Raw genomic sequence first — 27,190 nt, 5'->3', positions numbered from 1 at the left:
GAAATCATATGACATTTGTGTTTCTCTGCCTGACTTATTTCACTTAGCACAGTACACTCTAATTCTATCCACATTGTTGCAAATGGCAAGATTTCATTCTTTTTGATTGCTGAGTAGTATACCATTGTGCATGTGTGTGTGTGTGTGTGTGTGTGTGTGTGTGTGTATGTGTGTGTGTATTTTGGTTATTGTTGATAGCACTGCTATAAATGTTGGGGTACATGTGCCCCTTCGAATCAGCTTTTTGTATCCTTTGGATAAATACCTAGTAGTGCAATTGCTGGGTCGTAGGGTAGTTTTATTTTTCATTTTTTGAGGAAGCTCCATACTGTTTTCCAGAGTGGCTGCACCAGTTTGCATTCACGCCAACAGGGCAAGAGGGTTCCCCTTTCTCCACATCCTTGCCAACATTTGTTGTTTCCTGAGTTGTTCATTTTAGACATTCTGACAGGTATGAGGTGGTATCTCATTGTAGTTTTGATTTGTATGTCTCTGATGATGAGTGATGTTGAGCATCTTTTCATGTGTCTGTTAGCCATCTGGATGTTTTCTTTGGAGAAGTGTCTATTCATGTCTTTTGCCCATTTCTTCACTGGACTATTTGGTTTTTGGCTGTTGAGTTTGATAAGTTCTTATAGATTTTGAACACTGACACTTTATCCGATATGCTATTTGCAGATATCTTCTCCCATTCTGTCCATTGCTTTTTAGTTTTGTGGATTGTTTCCTTTGCTGTGCAGAAGCTTTTTATCTTGATGAGGTCCCAATAGTTCATTTTTACTTTTATTTCCCTTGCCGCTGGAGACATGTCTCATTAAGAGGTTGCTGTGGCCAAGGTCAAAGAGGTTGCTGCCTGTTTTTTTTTCTCCTGTAGGATTTTGATGGTTTCCTGTCTCACATTTAGGTCTTTCATCCATTTCGAATTTATTTTGTGAATGGTGTAAGAAAGTGGTCCAGTTTCATTCTTCTGCATGTCGCTGTCCAGTTTTTCCAGCACCATTTGCTGAAGAGACCGCTTTTTTTCCACTGGATATTCTTTCCTGCTTTGTCGAAGATTAGTTGGCCAAACGTTTGTGTTGACCATCTGTTTTATATTCTTTTTTTTCCCTTTCTTGTCTTCTTTTGAAATTCACAAGTCTAATATTTTAAATCTATTTATCCTTATATAAACCTCTTACTTATATATTGTTTTATTTTTCTTTTTACTCTAGAGATTACAACATGCATCCTTGACTTATTACAACTGACTTATTACAACGTAGCCGTTCTAAGTTTTTGTCTGTGATTATTTCCATCTTGTCTGCAAGCACCTCATTTAGTATTTAAAATTTTTCTTTGTGGAGGCTGTAGTGACAGATTCCTGCAATTTTGTTTGTCAGAAAATGCCACTCATTTTTGAAGAATGTTTTTGCTGTATACAGTCTCTATTATTGCAACACTTCCAAGACGGTGTGGCCCTTGTTCGTCATGATTTCTGTTAGGAAGTTAGGTGCCATTCTAATTGTTACTCCTATGAAGGAAATGTGCCCTTGTTCTCAACCCCAATTGCTTTAAGGTTTTCCTTTATATTTGGCTTTAAGAAGTTCTTATATGTGTACATTTAGTTGTGTTTGAATTTATACAGTGGGTTAGCCGAGCAACCTAAACTTGTAGCTTTATGCCTTGTACTGGTTTGGAAAATACTTATTCATCATGAATGATGAGATCATGGCCTGAGCCAAAATCAATAGTCAGACACTTAACCAACTGAGCCACCCAGCTGCTCCTTAATTGTTGTATTTTAAATTCCTTGTCTGCCACCAATAAAATCAGCTTGTCTTTCCTGCTGTTTTTCCCTTTATCTTCCTCCTTCTGTTTAATTTTGTTTTTCTCTCTCTTATTGGCCACAGGATTTTGCCTCTTCCATATTTCTGGTCTTTTTAATTGTATGCTGGACTTTATTGCCATTAAGATTGCTGTGGCTTTGGATGATGTTATCTTCTAACAGGGGTAGTTCTCCCTTTCTTGCTATGCAGGTATGGTGAGTGGTTTGATCACTCAGTACAACCAGAGACTGATTTTGACTTAGGGCTGGGTTGGAAACTTAGAAAGACTAAGTTTACTGCTGCTAGGGTGTGTAGTCTCAGGTTTTTGATTGAGAACATGATGAGTTTCTGAGTTCTAAAAGATAATGGAAGATTATCTTTAGAGACTTTTTCTTTTGCCTAGCTTTTTAGCTTCTTGCCCCACAAAACGTCAAGCTTTGGCAAACAATCTTGAGAGAAAGGCCAGACATGTGTTCGGAGAAGGCCTCTTCCTGTGATGAGACTTTGGTTTCGAGTCCTGAAAGACTGTAGGACACTTTATGCTGCCTTTTTGAAAACTTGGCCTCACTCCCAGTTTCACTGCACCAGACTCATCAAATGTCCCCTGAGGAAAACCACCCATGTGTTTATGTATCCTCAAATTTCCAACTTATTACTCCAGTACTGTACAACTGCTACCAGCTTCGATGCTTCCTATTTCCCTAGCAGATATCCTCTGCCTCAGTCTGTGCCCAGACTCAGCAAATAGCCTCTAACATAAAATTAGCCAGTTGACTCATCTCATCTCAGAACAGTCTATCTCTCTCTGAAGCTTTAATTTATGTAGTTCTTGCTGCATCTGCAACTCTATGATAGCTTTTATGATTTAAAGGTTTATTTGTTTTTGGGGTGCCTGGATGGCTGAGTTGGTTAAGCAACCAACTTTGACTCAGGTGATGATCTCACAGATCGTGAGTTCTAGCCCTGCGTTAGGCTCTGTGCTGACAACTCAGAGGCTGGAGCATGCGTCAGATACTGCGTCTCCCTCTCTCTCTTCCCTCTCCTGCTCATGCCCTGTCTCCTTCCCTCTCAAAAATAAAATAAAATAAAATAAAAATATTAAAAAATTTACTTGTTTTTGAAGTTTATTTATTTATTTTTGAGAGAGAGAAAGAGCGCCCATGCATGCACATGGGGAGGGGCAGAGAGAGAATCCCAAGCAGGCTCCACACTGTCAGTGTGGATCCTGAACCGGGGCTCGAACTCACAAACCCATGATATCATGATCTGAGCTGAAACCAAGAGTCAGATGCTTGAGCGACTGAGCCACACATGCCCCGTATGTGTGTGTGTGTGTGTGTTTTTTAAATGACTGTGCACCAGGAACATTGCTTGCTGCAACCCATTACATGGACAGTAGTGGGTTGCAACCCACTACGTGGGGCAGGTTTGTTTATTTTATTTCCAAAGACACTGGTGTCAAGAAATGTTGGTTTGGTTGAAACATTTAGTTGATATTTATAGGTGACACATTTCTCTAATATATCCACTTTGAAAGCATTTATAACCATTATCTCTCACCTTGGGATATGGAAATAGCCTTCTAATGATTTCCATGCCTTCCTTATTTTTAATGCTAATGTGCTCTCCTTCAATCCGAGTTACTGTCCTAAAAATGAAATTTGAACCTCTCATTTTAAAGCCATTTAGAGATGTTTTGCTGAGAATGAAGGTGGCCTTGCTTGCCACATTCTGTAAGATTTGCCTGACCAGGACTCTGCCTGGCTCTCACCCCAGCCCTTGCATTCTCTCCCCCAATAATATGTGACAGTCACACTGAACTTCCTTGAGTTTCCTGGGTACGCCATGTTTTCTTTAACTCTTCAATCTTAAATAACACATGTTACTTAGTTTGCTGACAGCACCATTTTCTTTCCATCTATCCTTGTCATCCAGTTGCCTCACAGAGATCCAAGATCCAAGACAGTTGTCAAATGTGGCTAGGTGTGGCTGGGGAAATAAGGAGGGAGTGACTGTCTGTGTTTACAGACGATGGTTAGATTTCATCATTAAGTGACAAGTGATGTGTGAAAATAGCTCACAGTCACTTTTCCTAAATGTAGCAGGCAGAAATTATGGGACTGAATTATTGAATAAGTTGATCAATAAAGAACTTTTCTTTTCCTGTTTTAAAGATAATATTTCTTTTTTTTTTTAATAATAATTTGTAATTAACAGTTATTTTTTTTATTTTTTTTTATTTTTAATGTTTATTTATTTTTGACAGAGAGAGAGGCAGAGACTGAGCAGGGGAGGGGCAGAGAGACAGGGAGACACAGAATCCGAAGCAGGCTCCAGGCTCTGAGTTGTCAGCACAGAGCCTGATGTGGGGCTCGAACTCACAGACCGCGAGATCGTGACCTGAGCCAAAGTCGGACGCTCAACGACTGAGCCACCCAGGCGCCCCTTAAAGATAATATTTCTGAAGCAATAATCCAAAACAAAAAAAAAGTTATCACTCTTAAGCACTTCTGGAGACAAATACTTCAAGAGTGAAAATAATGAAGTCAAAGAAGGAAGAGGTCTTCTGGGCTCTGGTAGCTAAGGCAGAGGTCCTGGTGGGACTAGGGCATGAACTCTTTTCTTTGTTGCCTGTTCCCCTACCCAAAGATGGCTAGTAATTAAGAAGTCCCTGCTTCATACTTCCTAGGGGATTTGTCCCAGGGAGGTTTGAAATTTATTTTGTTTGTTATTACTGTCCTCCCCCACCATGTAGGTTCCACTGGGACCCATTGTCCCGCAGGCCCAGGAAGTCAGAATGAGAGAAGTGAGAAAGGACAGCGTAGATTCAGGCGATGACTACAATCTGAATCTCTATGAGTTTATAATGAATAAAAGAGCGAGGGGTCTTGGGCCAAAGCCCTGAAGTCTCCTTGAGACATACGTGATAAGTTAGGCTGGAGGGTATATGTCTTAGGCTTCTTCCAACCTTAGCATTCATATTACTGAGGTTTTATGATGTGATTCTATGGGATTGTTCTTCAGGCAGTCTAAAAATCAAGAAAACCTGCTCAACATTCTAGAAATAGCTTGATTAGTATCACCAGATTCCATCTCATTATTTAAAATAGTATCTATAAGTATTTCACAACAGAGTCCTCTATGTTTCGCGAAGAGTTTTCTCAAAAGAGATTTCATTTTACAGTAGCTTTGTGAGGTAGTCAGGGAGAAGGCGGTATTGGCATTTTAAAGGTGAAGCACGTAGAATGTGAGGGGTAGGTAAAGTTCATATGGCTCTTCAATGGCAGCATTTGTAAGTAATATCTGAGTTGTTCTCCTAATCAGGTATTTTATAGAATAGATGGGCCCTACTTGTTTCTCAGAGAAAGGAATTCCTGAAGAGTCAGAGATGGATCCTCCCCCCACTAATATGTAACAGATCTTTCCTGTGTCCAAGTGTGAAAACACATGCATATGCCTGTTTTAGCCCCATGACCTTGGTGAACAGCCTGCAGTGAGTGCACTCTTCTCTCTCTTCAGGGTTAGGAGATGTTTTTCTCATCCCGAAATGCTCTTGGTTTTTCTTGTCAATCCTGACTCACACTGTGGGAAGGGTGTCTGGAGGAGACCAGAAACTAGAGCCAAGAGATTGGAAATTATCCCCATTCTTTTTGCTCTTCCATGATCTCTCAACTTCCACTTCCATCTCATTTCTTGCTGCATCAATACTGATATTTTGTGGGGCAAATATCTGATTTTTCTGTGTGGGGTAAATCTTAAGGAAAAAAATGATAGCACTGTTGTTTGGGTAGATGAGTGTAAGCCATATAGCAGGATATCTTGAGATGGGGTAATATTGTGACCCGGGGGAGGAATTCTGGACAGTCTGTAGTGCCGTATCTGAAAATCAATACAATGGATTTAGATAAGGGAGCTATGATTTGGAAGGCCTCGGTGTCAGTGAATGTTTCAACCTCCACTATTTTTGGTGAATGCTGAAACAAATAAGAAATCCCTTGGGTTGTCATAAATTTCTTTCCCTTCCTTCCTTCCTCCCTTCCTTCTTTCATTTCTGTCTGTCTCTGTCTCTGTCTGTCTCTCTCTTTCGTCACATTGTTCTAGATGCTAGTGTTTGGCTGTGAACAAGATAGAACCTCCCCCTATCCTTAAAGTCTAGCAAAGAGAAAATAATCGCTATTTAATGGTCTGGAGGGTGAATTACTAGGTTACAGGATGGAATGAGGTGGAGACAGCATGTGTCAGGGAATGGAAAATGTGATGTCATATGGTGGGTGACAGCAGGATGCCTTTGAGAAAATGAGAAATACTTGGTACAGCTGGAGTGGAGAGAGGGCTAGACATGAGCTAATTGATCTGATGAAATAGGGTCTTGTGGGTCACGTAAACCGGTTTGGACTTTATGTTAATGGAAAGAGGAAACTCTTCAATTAGAATAGTGACACAAGCAGGTTTGACTTATAAAAAGAATGATTCTGGATAATGTCAATGGGATGGAAGGGAGTGAAGGTAAATGTGGAGAGACCAGACTTGTTGTGATGGTTCAGTTGAGGAAAATGACCTGAATAGTGGCTGTGGGATATGTAGCCCACATACGAGAAGTGTATGTACGTGGGATATGTATACGAGAAGTGAGAAGAAAGGGAGACTGGTAACATACAGTAAATGCATAAGGAGCAGGAAGAGAGGAAGGAGTCAAGGACGGCTCTCAGGTTTGACTCGAATACCTTGTAGGCGGTACTGTCAGTCACCGAACTAGAGCTACTGGGAGTGGAGCCCCTCTGGGTCAAGGAAGGCAATAAACTAAATTTCACAAAGATTGGTTTCAGAGTAACAATGAGCCATGCAGGAAGATGGCCATCAGAGAGCTGAACACCCACGTCTATAGCCCAGATGAGCTATGTGGGCTGGATAAATACATTTGGGATTCACTGTCATATTTAGGGGAAGTGTAGGAGGATTCTGAGGACCACCAATATTCAAACGATGACTGAACAGGAGACGTTCTCTAAGGACTCTGTGAAGGCATTCCAAGGGAGATAGGAGAAACATGAAACTGAGGTGTCACCACAGCCAAGAGATGGGAGAGTTTTAAGAAGGAAGAAGTGACGATTAGTTTTAAATGTGATATGTTATCCGATTTAGAGACTTGGAGGTCATTGGAGGCTTGTATTTTCAGTAGAGTCAGCTGCCACCTGTGCCTATATTCTCACTCATCCACCATTTGACAATAGGCCACTTGCAATGGAAATATATTTATTTCTTATACTTGGATTTTAGGGTCTGTTATTTTCTTCATAAATATAATAGAATCACAGAATGACAGAGAGGAACCAAACTGTCGTCTCAGAGTTCCTCCTTCTGGGCCTGCCCATCGAACCAGAGCAGTGGAATCTGTTCTATGCTCTGTTCCTGGCTGTGTATGTTACCACCGTCCTGGGGAACCTTCTCATCATCGTCCTCATTCGCCTGGACTCCCACCTCCACGTGCCCATGTATTTGTTTCTTAGCAATTAATCCTTCTCTGACCTCTGCTTCTACTCTGTCACAATGCCCAAACTGCTGCAGAACATGCAGAGCCAGGTCCCGCCCCTCCCCTATGCCAGCTGCCTGGCCCAGATGTATTGTTACTTGTTTTTTGGAGTTCTTGAGAGCTTCCTCATTGTTGTCATGGCCTATGGTCGCTATGTGGCCATCTGTTTTCCTCTGCACTACACCACCATCATGAGCCCCAACCTCGGTCTCTCCTTGGTGGTGGTCCTGGGTGCTGACTACTGCCCATGCCATGTTGCACACCCTGCTCATGGCCAAGCTGTCCTTCTGTGCCGACAACATAATCCCCCACTTTTTCTGTGATATGTCTGCTCTGCTGAAGCTGGCCTGCTCTGACACTCGAGTCAATGAGTTGGTGATATTTATCATGGGAGGGCTTCTTCTCGTCATCCCATTCCTACTCATCGTCATGTCTTATGCACGGATTGTGTCCTCCATCCTCAGGGTCCCTTCTGCCAGGGACGTCCTCAAGGCCTTCTCCACCTGTGGCTCCCACCTCTCTGCGCTGTCTCTCTTCTATGGGACAGTTATCGGTCTCTACTTGTGCCCTTCAGCTAATAATTCTGCTGTTGAGGAGACTGTCTTGGCCATGATGTACACTGTGGTCACCCCCATGCTGAATCCCTTCATCCAAAGTCTGAGGAACAGAGACATGAAGGGAGCCCTGGGAAGAGTCTTTTGGAAAAAGAAAGTATCTTTCTCTCTAAAATGGTAACAATTTGGATTTTTACATTATTTAATTCAGTGGGTATAGTAATGTTGATAATGGAATATGACTCTAAATCAGTGTTTTTTCTCCCTTAATTTTAAAGCTATCAAATTTTCTGTTCAGATAAAAACCCTATGCTAAAGGCAAATATGAAAATATGGTAACTACTTAGCTGGTTTCAGGTAGAGTTGGGGGCAGGAAACCAGTTTGATGTGAATCCATATTTCCCTTTTGCCAGGTGGAATTGAAGTTTGAAAATAAGACTTATATACCTTTGTGCAAAACATCTATTATTCATTTCAATTCCGAAATTGTCTTCTTCCAACATCACTGTCATCATTGCTTTTCTTCCTGCTCAAGAATCCTCAGTGATGCACTCAAGTGAAGAAAGAATAAAATCCAACCTTTCTTTCTCACAGAACACAGAGAATCCTGGAGTTCTCAACTTCTCTATACACCTCACTCTCCACTATGAATAAAAGCACTTCTTATTTCCTTCTCTCCATCCATATGCTCACCTCATTCTATCCTTTGATTTTAATTTTATTTTTTGAGCCAGATCAGAAAAATTGTTCTTTACAAAAGAGAATAAGTAGCAAACGCTTGTTGGGTGCTTCTGAGTGTGTCAGGTGCTTTTCCAATCTATTAGTCTACCACCTCTATGATGCTGGTCCTATGGTCATCCTCATTCTATAGGTAAAATGATAGAAAGGTTAATTTACTGCCCAACATCACATAAGAAGTTAAGATTGGAACCCAGGCAGTTTGGCGTGTAGCCCAAGATCCTCATGACTACACTATACTGCATCTTGAAACTACCAAACTGTACTCCCTCCATTGTAGTGGTGTATTCTGTCCAGTTCTAGTCATTTGTCAGTAGATCATGCTTTCACATATTTCTTTCATGTCTTCATTTTTCTGATTGAATTATGATAATACATAATCATAAAGTATAGAACAAGAATTGTAAGCCCATATTCCAGTGGCCAAGCAGGTAATGTACATGAGTGTTAAGTAAGCCAGACGCTTACCGCAAGGACGCCTGGGGGGCTCAGTTGGTTAAGCATCTGACTCTTGATTTTGGCTCAGGTCATGATCTCATGGTTTGTGAGTTTGGGCCCTGCATCAGGCTCCATGCTGATAATGCAGAGCCTGCTTGGGATTCTCTCTCTCTCCCTCTCTCTCTCTCTTATCCTCTCACATGTGCACACACACACTCTAAATAAATAAATAAATAAATAAATAAATAAATAAAAGAAAAATCAACTGCAGAAATATGATCAAAGATTTTTTATTTTATTAATATATGGAATATGCCTCTATCATAACTCAAAAATATATGCCACTGGAGATGATACTTAAACTTTGATATTGAATAAATTATAAGTGAAAATAGAAATACTTAATTATTAAATACATTATTGTATTTTGTAACTCCTTTGATTTGGAAGCAAAACCTGGCATCTTTTCTTCTGAGCAAGATGTCAGTGTGAAGTCCTTTGTTTTATCTTGAATTGTTTAGTGGAGAATTTAGGATTGGGTCCATTAACTGGGAGTGATATTTAGATTTTTTTTCCTGTTTAATAATACAAGATCTGTTCACAACCACATGCACTTTGAATATGGATCAAATCTTTGTACAAACATTTATATAGTTAGTGTCACTTTTCTGGAGGCATAAGTAGAATTCTAATATTCCAATGTTGTCATAATATTTTTCAGTATTATGTTGCACTGTGTTCCATCAACTTGAATTTTTGCTCTTCATTTAGTGTATTAGTTGGGAAAGGTAAACTAATATGTTCATATAACATATAATGTTATTTTATTGTCATAAAATTGGGAATAAATGAACATTTTACAAGAACTCATCATTCAGCTCCTTAATTTTGTATATATAGAGCGGTCATTATTTTCATTCATGTAAATGTATTTTAACTATGATGAGTAGTTTGCATTATTCTTTGCCAAATTATGTTTTCAAAGTACAGTTTTTTCAAAAGGAATCAGTCAATTGAATAATATATTTGTGCAATTATTTGTGACTGTATTTGCAGAGAAGTATTCACAATGTATTCAGACATGATTTGCATATCAAGATAACCCCATGTATTGAATCAAATCTTCACAAGTGATAGGAGAGGTTTTTAAAAAATTATTGTGTAACATGAGTAACTCATTTTCTTTAAACATTTCCAAAACCATTTTTGGTCCCATATCTGACCTCCACATAGTGCCAAAGGCTACCATATTGTTTATTCAATTTTTAAAGATTTTTTTTTTAATGTTTATTTATTTTTGAGACAGAGAGAGACAGAGCATGAACGGGGGAGGGTCAGAGAGAGGGAGACACAGAATCTGAAACAGGCTCCAGGCTCTGAGCTGTCAGCACAGAGCCCGACGTGGGGCTCAAACTCACGGACCGTGAGATCATGACTTGAGTCGAAGTTGGCCGCTTAACCGACTGAGCCACCCAAGCGCCCCTGTTTATTCAATTTTTAAAGTGGAGCACTGGCCAGCTAGTTCAATTCATGGGAACGTATTCAGTTTATGATATAATTACTATTCTATTAAGCCTTTTAGTTTTGAAATTTTAGCATTGAAAAATATTATAATAAATGACTCACGTTAGGTGTCATGGAAAATATTGTCACTTTGGATTTATTTTTTTTTAATTTTATTTATTTATTTTAAGTAATCTTTACACCCAACGTGAGGCTCAAACTCACAACCCTGAGACCAAGAGTCACATACTCCACCAACTGAGCCAGCCAGGCACCCTGGGTTTAATTTTTAAAAACAAGTTTGATATTATCACCAATACTATCAGAGAGCAGTTTGTAGTAGACTTACTAATTTTGACCAGCTGACATTAAAATTTTGAAGTTTTGTTTCTCTAATAAATATATAACTAATTTCTTGATATTGTGTCAAATAGGGAATCTTTTCCAAAGTTTTTTTGGAAGGATCAAACTTTTCATCAACATCACAAATAAATATAGTGAATTCAGTGGTATTGTTAATGTTTATATTCTCATGTGGCAAAGCACGAATGCTGCTTTCTGTTTGAAGCACATAATTTTTGCTAAATCCCAAAGACCGTCATTTACTACTCAAAATCTCTAAAAAGTGTGAAGCCCAATTGTTTCATTGAATACAACAGCATTGCACAATATCATTGTTCATTTTATAATCATATTGAAAAATGAATGAAAAACTTCAGGCTTCTTTTTGCTTCTTAAACTTTTCATATCATAACTTTTTTTCTACACTGATCGTTGTAAGATTCATTTAATGTAAAATAGGTTTGACACAGGTGCTCTTTGCTTGCTAATTAAACGTGTTGGGATACAGTATATTCCAGAATGAAACACTCGTGTTTTTTCCCCCCAAAATACAATTATTTTTCCATTTTTGGTATCTGCAGTGAATCCAGAAAATATTACCTTCTTCTGAGAAAAGCAATGCCAAGAAGGCAATGATACATGCTGACGAACTGGAGAGTTTATGCCGTGTCTGAAAGGACAAAGTGCTACCAAGCACAGGAGGTTGCTTTTGGGTGGGAATGTAGGCCCAGGACAACAATACCTCCCAGCTGTTTGACCCCATGTCTGATCTCTGTTAGTATAGATGCCCAACATTTTGTGTATCCAATTTATTAAGCAAAGCATTGTCCAATTCTTAGGAGGACATTCTGTTAAGCATAATCATTAAACTATTAACTATAGATTTGGATTTTTATGACAATCTTTCAACTTCTAGTGTTATGTCTTATAGGTAGCATATAGTTGGGAATATTTATTTTATCCATTCAGACATTGTATATCTTTTAGTCGGTGAGTTTATCCATTTACATGGATTCCACAGCATGGTGGCAATATGATACCGTGGCCACATAAGTTGAAGGTTCTTATTTGCAAAATTCTGGTATTAGTGTTAGTGTTACCTTATTTATTTTGAAGGTTTTTTGGTCAGGGGATCTTGCATTACACATACATGCCTTTCCTTCACCACGGATACATAAATTCATTCTGAGCTGGAGCTATGTCCTAATCACTCCTGTGTCTCCTATAAGATAATGCCTTGCATGTGGTAGAAAATTCCCAGTCTCCACTTCAGTCTCCAAAATTACCTCATGTCACCTTCTGGAAGGCTTTACCTAGAAGCAGTCTTCCCAGAGCCCCATGCATGTCCTTGTTCCTCAGGCTGTAGATGAAAGGGTTCATCATGGGCGTCACCACAGCATACATTACTGTGGCTACTGAGTCCTTCATGGAGTAGGATTGGAGAGGCTGCAGATATACCATACAAAGCGTCCCATAGAAAAGAGAGACCACAGCCAAATGTGAAGCACAGGTGGAGAAGGCTTTGTATTTACTAGAGGCTGAAGGTATTTGGAGGATGGTTCTGACGATACGAATGTAGGATATCATCATGAACCCAAAGGGGGTGAGGAAGATAAAGATGCCTGTGGTAATCAGCACTATGTGAATGATCTGGGTGTTGGAACAGGCCAACCTCAGCAGAACATACATCTCACAGAAGATGTAGTGGATCTTCCGGGAACCACAGAAGGTCACCTTGGTCATGAAGAGGGTGAGGGTGAGGCCATAGAGGAGAGAAAGTGACCAACACAAGGTGAGGAGCAAAATACAGAGCCCCGGGCTCATGGCTGTGACATAGTGGAGGGGGCGGCAGATGGCCACATAGCGGTCATAGGCCATCGTAGCCAGGATGAGATTGTCCAGTGTCACCAAGGAGACCAAGAAGTAGAGCTGTGTCATACACCCTGCATAGGAGATGGCTTTGTTCTGGGACTGAAGGTTCACCAACATCTTGGGGATTGTGTTGGTGACAAAGAAAAGGTCGGTGAAGGAGAGGTTGGCCAGGAAGAAGTACATGGGAGTGTGCAAGCGGGGGTCAAAGCTGATGGCCAGGATGATGAGCACATTTCCCACAACTGTGACCAGGTACATGGATAGGAACATCCAGAACAGGACTTGCTGCTGCTCAGGACTCTCTGAAATCCCCAGGAGTAGGAAGTCAGAGATTCTAGTCTGGTTGCCTCCATCCATTTCCCCAACTGTCTACAATATCAATACCACCAAATGTCTGCTAAGTGTCCTCTATTGAATAAGTACATTCAGATGAGCAAAACAAATGATTTTCTTAGCATTAAAAATATCTTAGTTTTATAAAAATATCATTAAAATAGACTCAATTTTATAATTTTTTTTAAACAAGAAAGAAATAACAGACACAGAAACAGAACATGGAAAATGTTTATGAACCTTAATCATTCCAGCAACTGCTAATTTGGCATACTCAATGTTCTAGGAATTATGTCTGTGTCATATATGAAATCTTATTGTCTTAAATACTCTTGCGGTGCTTAAAGATGATATGTAGTGCATATTGCATAGGTGTTTCAATGATATTTTATATACATTATAAAAATGGGTATTACACAAGAGAACAAAAAAGAGTAAGTAAAAGTATTGGAAAAGAGAAAGAAAAATAATTATTTGCTGAAATGAGAATTTATCTGGGAAATCTAAGACAATCAATGGCTAGGCCATTAGGAATAAAAAGGGTTTACATTGGACTGGACAATCACACAATACGTGGACCCGAAACTAATGGCACTCATGTAGTCATATCATGTAGTTAGTAAGATTGCATTGTCAGAACACTTGAATTCCAGCCCAAGTGCTACCACCAGTCAGTTGTCTGGTAAATCATTCGTGCTCTTTAATAGCCCATTTCTTCATGTGAAAATTAAGTCACAATGTGCTTAACACAGAGCGCTTGTCTGCAGTGAGCAGTCAAGAAACACTGCCTATTGTCATTACATGTAGACAATCATCAGAAGTAGGATAGAAGCTGAGGTGAAATAATTGCATCCACACTATCACCAAACAGATCTATGCATTGAGATGTTAACAGGAATCAGACTGGACCTTCACCATCTCCAGTGAGGCATGTTGTGTACATTTAAGAATAGATATACCATGGTACCAAACAGAAAGATAAATTTGTGGCACTGGTGCATATTCCCTTGAATTAATCTAAATTCAATGTATTGAAACATAAAATTCTAACACAGTTTTTAAGAAATAAAAGATAATCTAAATGTCATCTACAAATAAGCATGAAAATAAGCTAAGAAAATGTAGAAAAAACAGAGTGAGGAGACACTTGCTCTGTGAAATATCCAGGACTCTAAAAATAAAAGAGTGTATTAAGGCTAGAATGAAAGATGAATAGTGTCATTGACTGATGAATAGATAAAGAAGATGTGATATATATATATATATATATATATACACATATATATATATACATATATATATATATATATACACACACATATATATATATGTGTGTGTATATATATATATATATATATATGTGTATATATATATATGCAATGGAATATTATTCCTCCATAAAAAAGAATGAAATCTTGCCATTTGCAACAACGTGGATGGAGCTAGAGAATATTATGCTAAGTGAAATAAGTCAGTCAGAGAAAGACAAATACTATATGATTTCACTCATATGTGGAATTTAAGAAACCAGACAAATGAGCAAAAGGAAAAGAAGAGAGAAAGAAAGAGACAAATTAGAAGACAGACCCTTAATTATAGAGAACTGCTGATAAGCAAAGGGGAGGTACATGGGGCGATGGTTGAAATAGGTGATGGGGATTAAGGAATGCACTTGTGGTGAGCACCAGGGGTGGTATGGAAAGGTTGAATCACTATATTGTATACCTGAAACTAATAATACACTGTATGTTTACTAAATGGAATTAAAATAAAACTTAAAAAAATTAAAAAGGAAACTTCAAAAAAACATGTTCATAGAACTAAAGGAAAACCTGTTTAAAGAAGTAAAAGAAGGGGCTCCTGGGTGCCTCAGTTGGTTAAGTGTCCAACTTTGTCTCAAGTCATGATCACACTGTTCCTGAGTTCCAGCCCCACGTTGGGCTCTGTGCTGACAGCTCAGACCGTGGAGCCTGCTTTGGATTCTGTGTCTCCCTCTTTCTCTGCCCCTCCCCTGCTTGTGCTCTCTCTCTCTCTCTCTTTCTCTCTCTCAAAAATAAATACTCATTAAAAAATCAAAAACAATAAAGGAGTAAAAGAAGGTATTATGACAATGCCTATCAAATCAAGACTATCAATAGGAGGAAGGAATTTTAAAACATAATCACGGGGAAATTGTGGAGTTGAAAAGTGTCATAATTAAAACAAAAAAGTCCCTGGAGGGGCTCAACAGTGAGTTCGAATGGCAGAAAGATTAGTAATCTTATAGATAGATTGATGCAAGCCGAAAAAAGAGAGAAAATGAAGAAAAATGAAGAGAGCCTCAGGGAAATGTGGGACACCATTAAGTACACCAACATATATGTGGCGGGAGTACTGGAAAGAGGAGAGAGAGCAAAAGAGAGGAGCAGAAAAATGTTTGAAGACATAATTAGTGAAAACTTCCCAAATTTATTGAAAAATACTTACACACCTAGAAGCTCAACAAATTCCGAGTAGGATAAACAGAGAGAGACCCACAAACAGACTCACCACCATAAAAAATCTGAAAGGTGAAGACAAGGAGAAATCCTGAAAGCTGAAAGAAACAAATATCTATTTATACAGAAACCCTGATGACATTAACAGTTGACCTAGCAGAAACAATGTGGGCCAGAAGGCACTGGGATAATATATTTAAAGTTAAAACAAAACAATAAAACCCCCAAATCCCATAAAACAAGAATCCCATGTCCAGTGAAGCTCCTTTTCAAAATGAAGACAGTATAAAATATTCCTCAGGTCAACAAAACTGAGAGAATTTGTTCTTACCAGTCCTGCCTTACTTACAAAAAATACTGAAGGAGGTTTTTGAACTGAAAGTAAATGACCCCAGTTGGTAATCTGCACACACACAAGAAACAAAGAATAGCGGTAAAGGCAGTTAGGTAAATATACAATACGGCTTAAGTGCTTATTTTCTCCTTTCTTGCCTTAACTGATTTATGAACCGAGTATATGAAATAATAGGTAATGGTATATTGTCAAGCTTCTAGTGCATAGATATACAACATATTGTCAATAACAGGACAAGGGATGTCAGTGGGATCAAAGCTGTATTGACTAAGGAAATGACTATAGAAAGGTAAAGTCATAATTATGACAATATATTGTTGGGTTATATGCTTATATAAATATGTGTATATATATATGCTTATATATATACTGGGTTACATATCTCTCTCTCTATATATAGATATAACATCTAACATTAATAGATGTTATACCTATAACAATAATAGTACAAAAAAGAGGGGAAAGGGAATAGATCTCCACAAGAATTGTTTCTATAGGTCACTGGAATTAAGCTAGTACAGATCTGAAGCTGCTTCTCATATGTTAAGGTGTATATAGGAGACCCTAGAGCAGCCACTAAAAAAAAAATCCAACTCTCAAAGAATATGGCTTCAAAATCATTACAGAAATTAAAATTCTACATCAGACACTATTCATTTAATGGAAAAGAAATCAGTTAAAGGAGGAATAGAGGCACAACAAGACATGAGACATATAGGAAACATTATTACTTTCTGGTCTTTGTGCTTTTATAGTTGCCCTATCCTACATTTTGCTTAAATGTCTGTTTCCCACAAGACTGTGAGTGCCTCAAGAACAGGGACATTTTCATCATTGTATCCCAGGGCCTTGCATGGCACCAGACACAGCATAGGCTCAACGTATGAAGGTGGGACTGAACTGTACGGTGTATTAGGCATTCCATGCATTTGAAATGAATGAATGAAGTACAGTGATCGGCGCCAAGAGCTTTTCAGTAACACTACAGATAAAATGCAGTTGTTCGAAAAATCAACCAGCGTGCCAGGGTAAGTGGGCCTGTTCTGGAATTTCAATCTGGAATACGATGAATTCAAAGTAGCAGCTAAACAAACACATGCAGATGTGCGGACAGGGAGTAACCCAGGGGATTAAAATAGCTCGGAGCTCCAGTTTAAGGGTAAGGGAGAAGGCCCAGCATTTAGCAAATGAACAGATTTGTTATCTTCACAAAATCCGATCCCCACATATCCAGTGTGGGTGGTACAGCGGGAGGATATTTTGAGTCAGAAGTTTGGGTCTAAGTGCTAGCCTAACACGTATGAGCAAACCACTACCTCCTACTGAGCACTGGCTAGAAAATGTGTTGTAAAATTTTGTATTTAGTTCACACAAAATCACAAATTGACTCTAATATTCCAATTTCTTGATAAGGTGGCTAAGACTTAGGTTAATGAGTTTACCAAGTTACAACCGGGAACTGATCAAGTGGAAATGCGAGCCCCCTTCTGTCTCCAAAGCCCACGTCCCAAGCAGTTTGCCACACTTGGAAGAAGGCGAATAATGCCCACCCGAATGGAGGTTTGGAGAAAGAGATGAAATGCTGTACATGTGGAAGCACTTCTTCAGCCTAACTGGAAGTGATTGTAAAGGGAGCTCTATTCTGAACAATTTTCTCAAACTACTATCTCCTACCTCCTCCAGTAGGAAACCCTGCTCTCAGGACAAAGAGGCATCAGGGGCCCTAGTCTCTTCCCCATCCTGGGCCTGGCTCTCCCCCCACCTCAAACAGAGCAGTCTCAGCCCGCCTGTGTCTGCAGAGAGTGAGTCACACGCAGACTTGTTAGTGGCCAGCCCCTTGGTGCTGTCTACATGGGGGAGAAATGAGTGCCAGAATGTATCATCTTGGGCTTCCCATACACGGGGTGTTATTTGTCCAAGTCAGCAGCTAGGGAGTAAACCAGAGACAAAGAGAAGAGCCAGGCTATCTCCCAGGGAAGCTAGTGCTCTGCCAGTGAAGAGGGGTGGGGTGTGGGGGTTGGGGGGGGGAGGGGGGAGTGGATTCCCTATCACAGAAGGCATTCAGACATTATCATGCAGGCAGAGTGGTTGTTGCAGAGCTGATTCAGCTTTTGTGGAAGTAGGTGAAGGTTAAGATCTCTTTTAACTGTAAGATTCCAAACCATAGAGTAATCATATGGTGGTTCTTCGGCATTTGCGTGAAAATGGAAGTACTCTTAGCACAGGCTCTAGAGACTTTCCGTTATACAACTTTCCATATCTGTGGTTTATTACCATATAATTCACCTATGGTTCAATACCATGAATGAGATAGTTCTCCTAGTACTTAAGGGAGAGTTTTCGCTGAAAAGATCTGCCCAAGGTCATGGAGTGATTTGGTGGCAGGGACGAGGCTTTGACCAGGAGTTCAAGGCACATGTTTGCTTTGTTAGCCTAGAAGTGGGAGAAGGTAGAAAGCCTGGAAACTTGAGGCTAGCAAAAGAAAGACTGGTTTCCTCTTAGAAAAACGGTTGACCAATAATGGGGAACTGATGGGCTCATTCCAGAGATCACTCCAAGAACCCCCAAATGGCCTAAAATGAAAAAGAGCACAGTGGTAACTCCCTGAGTGACCCCAGCCCTGAGCACACCAGCTACCCCCTCTGTTTCTGCCATGGAGACAAAGGCCTTCCATCTCCTTAGACCTCATCAGAAACAACGTCCCTCCACAGCCTATTTGCCTGGTTCAGGGCCCTCTGGGATATCTGCCACACAGAGGGGAAGGAAGGAAGCAGGGAAGAGCACTGGGGAAAGTCAGAGGACACCCAGAGGGAATACTATCTTTGCTTTCTAGCGCTGAAGGAAAGTTCCCCCGGACACTTTAGTCTGCATCAGAATCTCCTGTGATACTTTAAAACAAACAGCTGCTTGGGGCGCCTGGGTGGCTTGGTCAGTTAAGCGTCCGACTTCGGCTCAGGTCATGATCTCACGGTCCGTGGGTTCGAGCCCCGCGTCGGGCTCTGTGCTGACAGCTCGGAGCCTGGAGCCTGTTTCAGATTCTGTGTCTCCCTCTCTCTCTGCCCCTCCCCTGTTCATGCTCTGTCTCTCTCTGTCTCAAAAATAAATAAACGTTAAAAAAAAAAACCAAAAAAACCCCAAAAAAAACCCCAAACAGCTGCTTTTCTGGTCCCCTTCCTGGAAAGACTGGTTCTATTTTGAGAACCAAGTCCTTTTTAGCAATCACCTGGTGATTCTGATTGTACAGAAATGCTGCTCTGAGTCTGTGGGTTCTGAACACTTGTATGGTCAGCTGGCCTCGGAGACAGAAACCCCTTTCCAGGATAGCTCTACAGGGAGGGGGAGGGTGTAGGGGTGGTATGGAAAAGTAGTCCCTCCTTGATGTTGGAAAACTGGCCTTTGGTACCTCTTCTGTTGCTCCCCAGCTGCAGGACCTTGAGGAGGGCATGCAACCTCCCTGAGCCTCTCCGTCCCACCCGTGAAGCCTTCCTCGCCGGCTCGGGAATGACATGCAACAGAGCTTGTGACAGCACTTTGAAAACTGGAGAGCACTGAAAAGATTGGAGGGGTTATTAGTTACCTTTAAACACTAAGAGGTTTGATTCTATGAAGATTCTGTCAAAGTTTGTGAGTCTGTTTGTGAGAGAGAAAATAGAGAAGAGGGAAGATAAGAAAGGAGGGAAAAAGAGAGAACATGAACCTGTGACATGCAGACCTTACCCACTGTCCTGTGCTGCTCTCAGAATTTTCTGGTTCTGCTGCCTCGTTTCCTCTCACATAGGGTATCAATTCGATCGAGACATAAAGAACCCTAAAACATTGTTTTCTGAGTAGGACTTGGCAATTTGTCCCGTTGGCTAAAGTGGGAAGGAGGATATTGGTGCCTGGACCTTCAGTCCCTGTAAAAGAGGAGACGGTATGGAAGGCCGTGGACACCCTGATGACAATTCGGCATCTGGGAATTGAAGCCTGTGTCTCAGGTTCATGAAGGAAGGGGGTGTACTGGGAGCACACCAGGCCTACCTATCTGTTTTGGAGAGCCCTCGGGGAGGCAATCCCATGACAGCTTGTTGAGATGAACCTGGATAATTGCTCCAATGTTTGTACCTGTTAGAAAGGGTCTTGGGAAATGAGTCTTATTTACCATTATTTGAAAATTTCTGTAGGAATTTTGACAAACTGACAAAATATGAATAACCAGAACTTGCATAAAAAAAAAAAAAACATTGTCAGCACTTCGCACGCCTCATGCTCTCTTGCAGTCACTGTTTCTGCAAAGAGTAACCACTCCTAATAGCATAATGTAGTTTTGCCCGTATTTGTACTTTATGTAAGTGAAAACACGTAGTTGTACTCTTTTGTGTCTGTTTCTTTTACTCAGCATTGTTTGTGACGTTCATCCATATTGCTGCATGTGGTTGTAGATTGCTCATTGCTGTATAATGCTCTGTTGTGTGACTATGCCACTGAAAGAAATCCATTCTACCTTGATGAGTTCTAGTAGTCTCTATTTCTGGCTACTGTGAACAGTGCAGCTACACATACTTCCTGGGCATCTATACTTTATGCGAAGTGATTTGTTGTTTTGACTTTATCATTTAGATCTGTTATTAATCTAGAATGGATTATAATATCTGGTGAGGTAGAAGTCAAGATATATTTTTTCCCACAAGTGTGGATATCCAACTAAATCTTTAAAAAAAAAGTTTTTTTTAAAAATGTTTTTATTTATTTTTGACACGGAGAGAGAGACAGAGCACGAGTGGGGGAGGGGCAGAGAGAGAGGGAGACAGAATTTGAAGGAGGCTCCAGGCTCTGAGCTCTCAGCACAGAGCCCTACACGGGACTCAAACTCGCAGACTGCGAGATCATGACCTGAGCCGAAGTCGGACGCTCAGCCGACTGAGCCACCCAGGTGCCCCTCCAACTGAATCTTAAACATGCTGTGTTTCTCCATTTTTTTTTTTTTGGCTCACTTCATTTTTATTTATTATTCTTTTAACTATTATTTTTTTCTTTCTCCAAATTTTATTTAAATTCCAGTTAGTTGACATACAGTGTAATATTTGTTTCAAGTGTAGAATTTAGTGATTCATCACTTACACACAACACCCAGTGGTTATCACAAGTGCCTTCCTTAATACCCATCACCTATTTAACCCATCCCCCTGCCCACCTCCCCTCCAGCAACCATTAGTTTGTTCTCTATAGTTAAGAGTCTGTTTTTTGGTTTGCCTCTCTTTTATTTCTGCCCTATGTTCATGAGACCTAAATGGGAGACAGGAAACCATCAAATTCTAGAAGAAAATGCAGGCAGTAACCTCTTTGACATTGACCATAGTAACTTTTTTCTAGACATGTCTCCTGAGGCAAGGGAAACAAAAACAAAATAAACTATTGGGACTTCATCAAAATAAAAAGCTTCTGGGGCGCCTGGGTGGCTCAGTCCATCAAGTGTCTGACTCTCAGTTTCGGCTCGGGTCATGACCTCACGATTTTGTGAGTTTGAGCCCTGCATCAGGCTCTGTGCTGACAGTGTGGAGCCTGCTTGGGATTCTCTCTCTCCCCCTCACTCTGCCCCTCCCCTGCTCATGCTGTCTCTGTCTCTCTCAAAGTAAATCAATAAACTTAAAAAAATAAGTTCAATATTCAATATTCAATATTGAATATTTGAATATCAAAAATATTCAATACATAAATAAAAAGCTTCCACTCAGTGAAGGAAACAATCTATGAATGGGAGAAGATGTTTGTAAATGACATACCTGATAAAGGGTTAGTATCAAAATATATAAAGAAGTTTAAAACTTAATATCCAAAAACAAATAATCCAGTTAAAAAGTGGGCAGAAGACATGATGACATTTTCCAAAGAAGACATACAGAGGGCTAAAAGACACCGATTTACTTCAAACAAATAATAAGGTGGGGTAGTCTTCAGAGTAGAAGTCTTTCACATCTTTGCTAGATTTATCCCCAAGCGTTTATTGCCTTTAATTAAATAATTCTCAGATTTCAATACTTACAGAAGAATAATAATCCATACTCACAATTATACTATGTTATTACATATTTACCAAGCTAGTAAAATGAATAACAATAGTGAAACATTATTGGTGGGACGATGGGTAAACAGTTACAGTTTCATGGCAAATGGGCAGTATAGGACAGAACTTTAAAACTATCCATATGTGCATGTGGCTGGATTTATTTTTAAGAATGTAGGCTAAGAGAGTAAATCATATGAGAAAGTAATGCTTGTGGAAATGATATTTTTTAATATTAAAAAAAATTTTTTTTAACGTTTATTTATTTTTGAGACAGAGAGAGACAGAGCATGAACGGGGGAGGGGCAGAGAGAGAGGGAGACACAGAATCGGAAGCAGGCTCCAGGCTCTGAACCATCAGCCCAGAGCCCGACACGGGGCTCGAACTCATGGACTGTGAGATCGTGACCTGAGCTGAAGTCGGACGCTTAACCGACTGAGCCACCCAGGCGCCCCTAATATTCAAAATTTTGAATTAATCCTCAAACAGCATAGTAGGGCAGCATTTGACAAAACTATGGTGTGAGGGTGTATTGACGAACCTCAGAAGGTATAATTATGACAAATGTGTAAACTGTGTTGTTACAAAGACATTCGCAGACAAAATATAAATATGGAAGAATAACATAATTTAAGTTAAAAGCTGGAACTAAAAATATTGGTGAATATTTACCAATTTTTCCACACTTCCCACAGACGTGGAAGACGCACGTCTGTCAATGAATTAGGAGAGCATATGGGATAGTACAAACTTATGTATTTTAAGTTAGCTGGTGAATTTTTACTCTAAGTTTAAGTAGCTGGTAAGCATGGTTTCAAAGGTAGACTGAAATCATCCCTGCACATGAATCCCAGCAAGTAGGTGATTCTACATTAAACCCAAAATGTTCTTAAAAAGGGTGGTTGAAACACAGGATCCCATCTAGTTTCACAGAGCAGGCCATGGGTGACTCCTTAAGTTCTTGTGAGTGAATTTGCATTAACTACTGCTGTTCAGCTTTAATTTTAATAAGGACTACTGCCATGGCGGTTAACATTCATTGACAACATACTATATCCTAGGGGCACCTGGTTGGCTCAGTCACTAGAGCGTGTGACTCTTAATCTCAGAGTCATCACATTCAAGCCCCATGTTGGGCGTGAAGCCTACTAAAACAACAGCAACAACAACAACAAACAACAAACAAACAAAACTATGTGCTAGGCATTCACCCTTTATATACTTATATAAATATCTCACTTAAATATCACAAACAATGCTTTAACATACATTACCATATTTAAACTTCCTGACAACACAATAAGGTAGTTTATATCTGCTTTGAAAGGTTAAGTAATTTCCCAGGGTCACACAGCTTACAAGCAGCAAAGCTAAGATTTGAACTTGCTGCAGTCTATCTATCTAACTGTAGAGCCAATGTTTACCACTTTGCTGTACTAACTTTTATTGTCAGAAGATAGTATGTAAGCTTACTATAAGACAAATGGGGATCAAGGGAGCTGGCCATCAGAAATTGACTTCTACTGGAGGAGATATTATCTACAGTAAACACAACTTATGTCATTAAGCATGCAGCCAGATACCTAAAGGGAAATAGGCAAGAATAAAAAATAGTACCCCATGGTAGCTTTTTATTTTCTTATGGCGTCTAATTGGTTAGGGTGTACCTTATTATACATGTATTTGTCAAAACTCTTGGTGACTTAGCTCTCCAAGTCCTTTTTGGTAAACTTGAACAATAATCAGTAAGTTATGAAAATATTGGCCTGAGTTGATCTTGGGAGCAATATAGAACAGTGTGGGCTGCAAACCATATTTGTTATGAACTGGTGAAGGTGGTCCTGAATGCTACAATAAATAAGTTTGAACTTTATTCTGCAGGCAGTATAAGGCCCCTGGAGATTTCTAATAGGGTGGTAGTCATATTCAATGAAGGTTAATATGATTGTGGTGTGCAGAATAGATGGAATGGGGAGAGATTAGGGACTGAGGAACATCTAGGAGGGGGTTTCAATCATTCAGCTAAGAGACTATGAACTGCCCATAAGATCATTCTTTCCTGGTCCCTAACTTTATGAGTGCAACCATTGCATTGGGGTTTAGCACATATTAATGGTGCCAGGCGTTGTGCCAAATGGTAAGCGTTGGTAATGCAAAGATGAAATTGACTTGGAAAAACTTTCCCCAAAGATAAAAATTAAATCTTCACGAAAGTAACAATTTTCATAATTTAAGATGTTAAGAGGGATGGGGGTGTCGGATGCCTGGTAAAATGTTACAGTAGGTCTACCCAAGGACTCCACCCTGTCAAACCCTTCCTTTCCAGTCCCGGGTTCTATTATCTCAGCATGGGGACTTCACAGATATGGGGATTCCCAGTGTCAAAAACAATGTTGGTAGGAATCCAAGTCACCAAGGTCACAGTGATGGTGGGGGAAAGTTATCTTTCCCTGAAGCTTATTCTTGGACACATACAATAGCGCAACCAATATTTCCTTATTTTGGTCACGAGTTGTTTCAAAAGTATTCAAGTACGTCCTTTATTATATTATAAATCTGAATCACTGTGATTTTAGGGCCTTATGATTGTAAGAAATTAAGTTAATGAATGATATTGGCCTGATGATGGGTATGTTTGGAGAAAGTCCTGTAGGTTAGGCATGAAGATTTCAAGTTCAGATCACAGGTCCTGAAAGTGAGGTCTCCATTTTCTCTCATTCTTTAGTGCTTATATGGTGAATGCAATTAAGTGGAGATCCCCATATTGGATGTGAAGTCACCACTGCTAAGGGGAAGGGATTTTGCTAACCCAAATTAGCTTTCTCAAGGAAGACTTGATGTCTCTGTTCCTCAAGCTATAGATAAAGGGATTCAGCACTGGGGTTACTACTGTGTACATCACTGATGCAACTGTGCCCTTCTGTGGTGAGCGGGTTGAGGGGGGACTGAAGTAAACACAAAAGGAAGTCCCAAAGAATAGAGAAACCACAGAGAGATGAGAGCTGCAGGTGGAAAAGGCTTTCTGCTTCCCCTGAATTGAGGGGATCTTCAGGATGGTCAAGAAAATATGTGTATAAGAGATTATCAGGCAAAGCACACAAACCAGTCCTGCAAGGCCCCCGACAGTGAAAATCACCAGCTCATTAATGAAGGGATCCGTGCAGGACAGACTCAGAAGTGGGTTGATGTCACAGAAGAAGTGTGGGATCTTGCGTTCGGCACAGAAGGACAGATTGTTCATCAAGAGTGTGTGTAGGAGGGAGTGGAGGGCATTCATAATCCAGGATGCAGAAACTAGGAAGACACAGAGCCCAGGGCTCATGACCATGACGTAATGGAGCGGGTAGCATATGGCCACATAGCGGTCGTAGGCCATGACGGCCAAGAGGAACGCCTCCAGCATCACAAACAGCATGAAAAAATACAGTTGCGATAGACACCCTGCATATGAGATGGCCTGATTCTGGATCCATATGTTTGCCAGCATCTTGGGGACTGTGGTGGACACAAAGCAGGCATCGGCAAGAGAGAGGTTGGCCACGAAGAAGTACATGGGCGTGTGGAGGTGGGCATCAGCAATGATGGCCAGAATGATGAGGAGGTTGCCGCCCACTGTGACCAGGTACATGAACAGAAACAGCCCAAAGAGGACTTCCTGCTGCTCTGGCTGCTTGGAAAGCCCCAGGAGGACAAATGCTGAGATGCTGGTCAGGTTTTCCCACTCCATTTGTCGGTAAGCAGAAAGATGGATTAATTGAATGAAATTGGTAAGCCCTGGTTTGTGGACTTTGAAAATGATGCAGTATTCCAACGTTGATCTTCTAGTGTAAGATGGGATCATGAAATATCCAATATTTAACTGCTTACGATGCACAAAAATGGCAGTTTCATATAGTTCAACTGAATATTTGCAAACGCCTGTGCTTTCTGCCATGGGATACCAAAGATTTGTCTGCAACGGAGGGGAGAGGTTTTTTTTAAAAAAGTTTTATTATATAAGCATGAATCCAATACATATACTTTTTTATTATTTTAAGTAACATACTTTTTAAAATTCATGATATAAAGCTTTGGCCTACATAATGAACTGCTTACAAAACTCATCAAGTATAAACAAAAGCTTGCCTTTGCTTGTTCTTAAGCAGTGAGGAGCTTTTAGTCAATCATTGTCGCCGATTTCTGTGCACTTTGTCCAGTCTTGCCTTTCTCCGACTGTGTTAACTAGACCAGGAGTCAGCAAACCAGAAAACCAGAGCCAGATCCTCCTCACACATTTTTTTTTTTTGGCATGGACCTCAAGCTAAGAATGTATTTTACGTTTTTAAGGGTGGTAAAAACCCCCCACAAACCCCATAAACCTTAAAACAGAGAGGCAGATGCAACAAAGGTCATACGTGACCCCACAAAACCTAAAACCATTGCAACCTGGCCATTCATAGTAAGTTTACCATCCCCTCTGCCAGACTGTAAGTTCTTGGACATCATGATGCAAACACTATTCACCTTTATACACTTAGCCTAATACATGCTTGCTGACACGTAATAAGTGATCAATAAGTTTGTTGAATTTATGAAAAATTACTTGGTGTTCACTGGTATGGAGGAGTCATATCAAGTCTGGAACTAATGTTCTAGCTATTTAAGAAGTTCTGAAGAGGCAATTACCAGCACCTTGCGGGAAGAGACTTGAGCATGGGCTGTGGCAAAATAGATATCATACTGAGAAAATTCATACGTCCCTTTAATCCTTAATATGAAGTCGTTCTCGAAAGTGACTTGCTAGCTAAGACTACTTCCCTAGCCAAATTGCCATCTAGGTGTGGACATGTGACCAGCTCTTATTTGAGTGAATGAGGGATTTATCTTTTTTCTTCAGCTTGCTGTATTTGAAGAGCAACCAAAGTATAACATGCATACACACACACACACACACACAAATCATAGTATGTTATGAAGTGTTTGCATGTAGCAGTAGCAGGATCAATCATGTGTTACAGCTGCATCTTAAAGTCATTCATTTAAACATATAATTTGAGCAACAATACCATAACTGTATACCAATACATATACTTTGAAGCTAGGTTGGAGTTGTTTCTTCACAAAACTCTTGTGGTATTCATGTGGACATTGTGACATTAATCCATCCAAAGATTTCACAGGTCAAGTAAATCATTAGCATATTTCCCCAATATTTTGAAA

At 40.1% G+C, this 27,190-nt stretch overlaps 3 protein-coding genes across 3 annotated transcripts; 1 reads left to right on the top strand and 2 right to left on the bottom strand.

Annotated features, from left to right (window-relative positions):
* The first annotated feature begins 7,121 nt into the window (after positions 1–7,121).
* On the top strand, positions 7,122–8,070 carry LOC132687094 (olfactory receptor-like protein DTMT). Its single transcript, XM_081791177.1, is given in 2 exon segments — positions 7,122–7,561; positions 7,563–8,070. Coding segments are annotated over 2 exon segments (948 nt in total).
* Positions 8,071–12,197: 4,127 nt separating this feature from the next.
* Positions 12,198–13,178, bottom strand: LOC132688642 (olfactory receptor 1D2). Its single transcript, XM_060647855.3, has one exon. It carries the CDS (start codon positions 13,137–13,139, stop codon positions 12,198–12,200), a length of 942 nt encoding a protein of 313 aa, XP_060503838.3. The 5' UTR covers positions 13,140–13,178.
* Positions 13,179–24,776: 11,598 nt separating this feature from the next.
* Positions 24,777–25,733, bottom strand: LOC132676376 (olfactory receptor 1G1). Its single transcript, XM_060628477.3, has one exon. It carries the CDS (start codon positions 25,716–25,718, stop codon positions 24,777–24,779), a length of 942 nt encoding a protein of 313 aa, XP_060484460.2. The 5' UTR covers positions 25,719–25,733.
* Positions 25,734–27,190: the final 1,457 nt, after the last annotated feature.

Source organism: Panthera onca, chromosome E1 (genome assembly GCF_046562875.1).
Source record: "Panthera onca isolate mPanOnc1 chromosome E1, mPanOnc1 haplotype 2, whole genome shotgun sequence".
Lineage (NCBI taxonomy): Eukaryota > Metazoa > Chordata > Mammalia > Carnivora > Felidae > Panthera > Panthera onca.
The sequence above is the reverse complement of the archived record's forward strand: the minus strand, read 5'-3'. Positions and strand labels throughout refer to the sequence as shown.

Bases quoted from the DNA above. Each gene is read 5' to 3' on its own strand.
- LOC132688642 (XM_060647855.3), bottom strand. From the start codon at position 13,139: ATGGATGGAGGCAACCAGACTAGAATCTCTGACTTCCTACTCCTGGGG.
- LOC132676376 (XM_060628477.3), bottom strand. From the start codon at position 25,718: ATGGAGTGGGAAAACCTGACCAGCATCTCAGCATTTGTCCTCCTGGGG.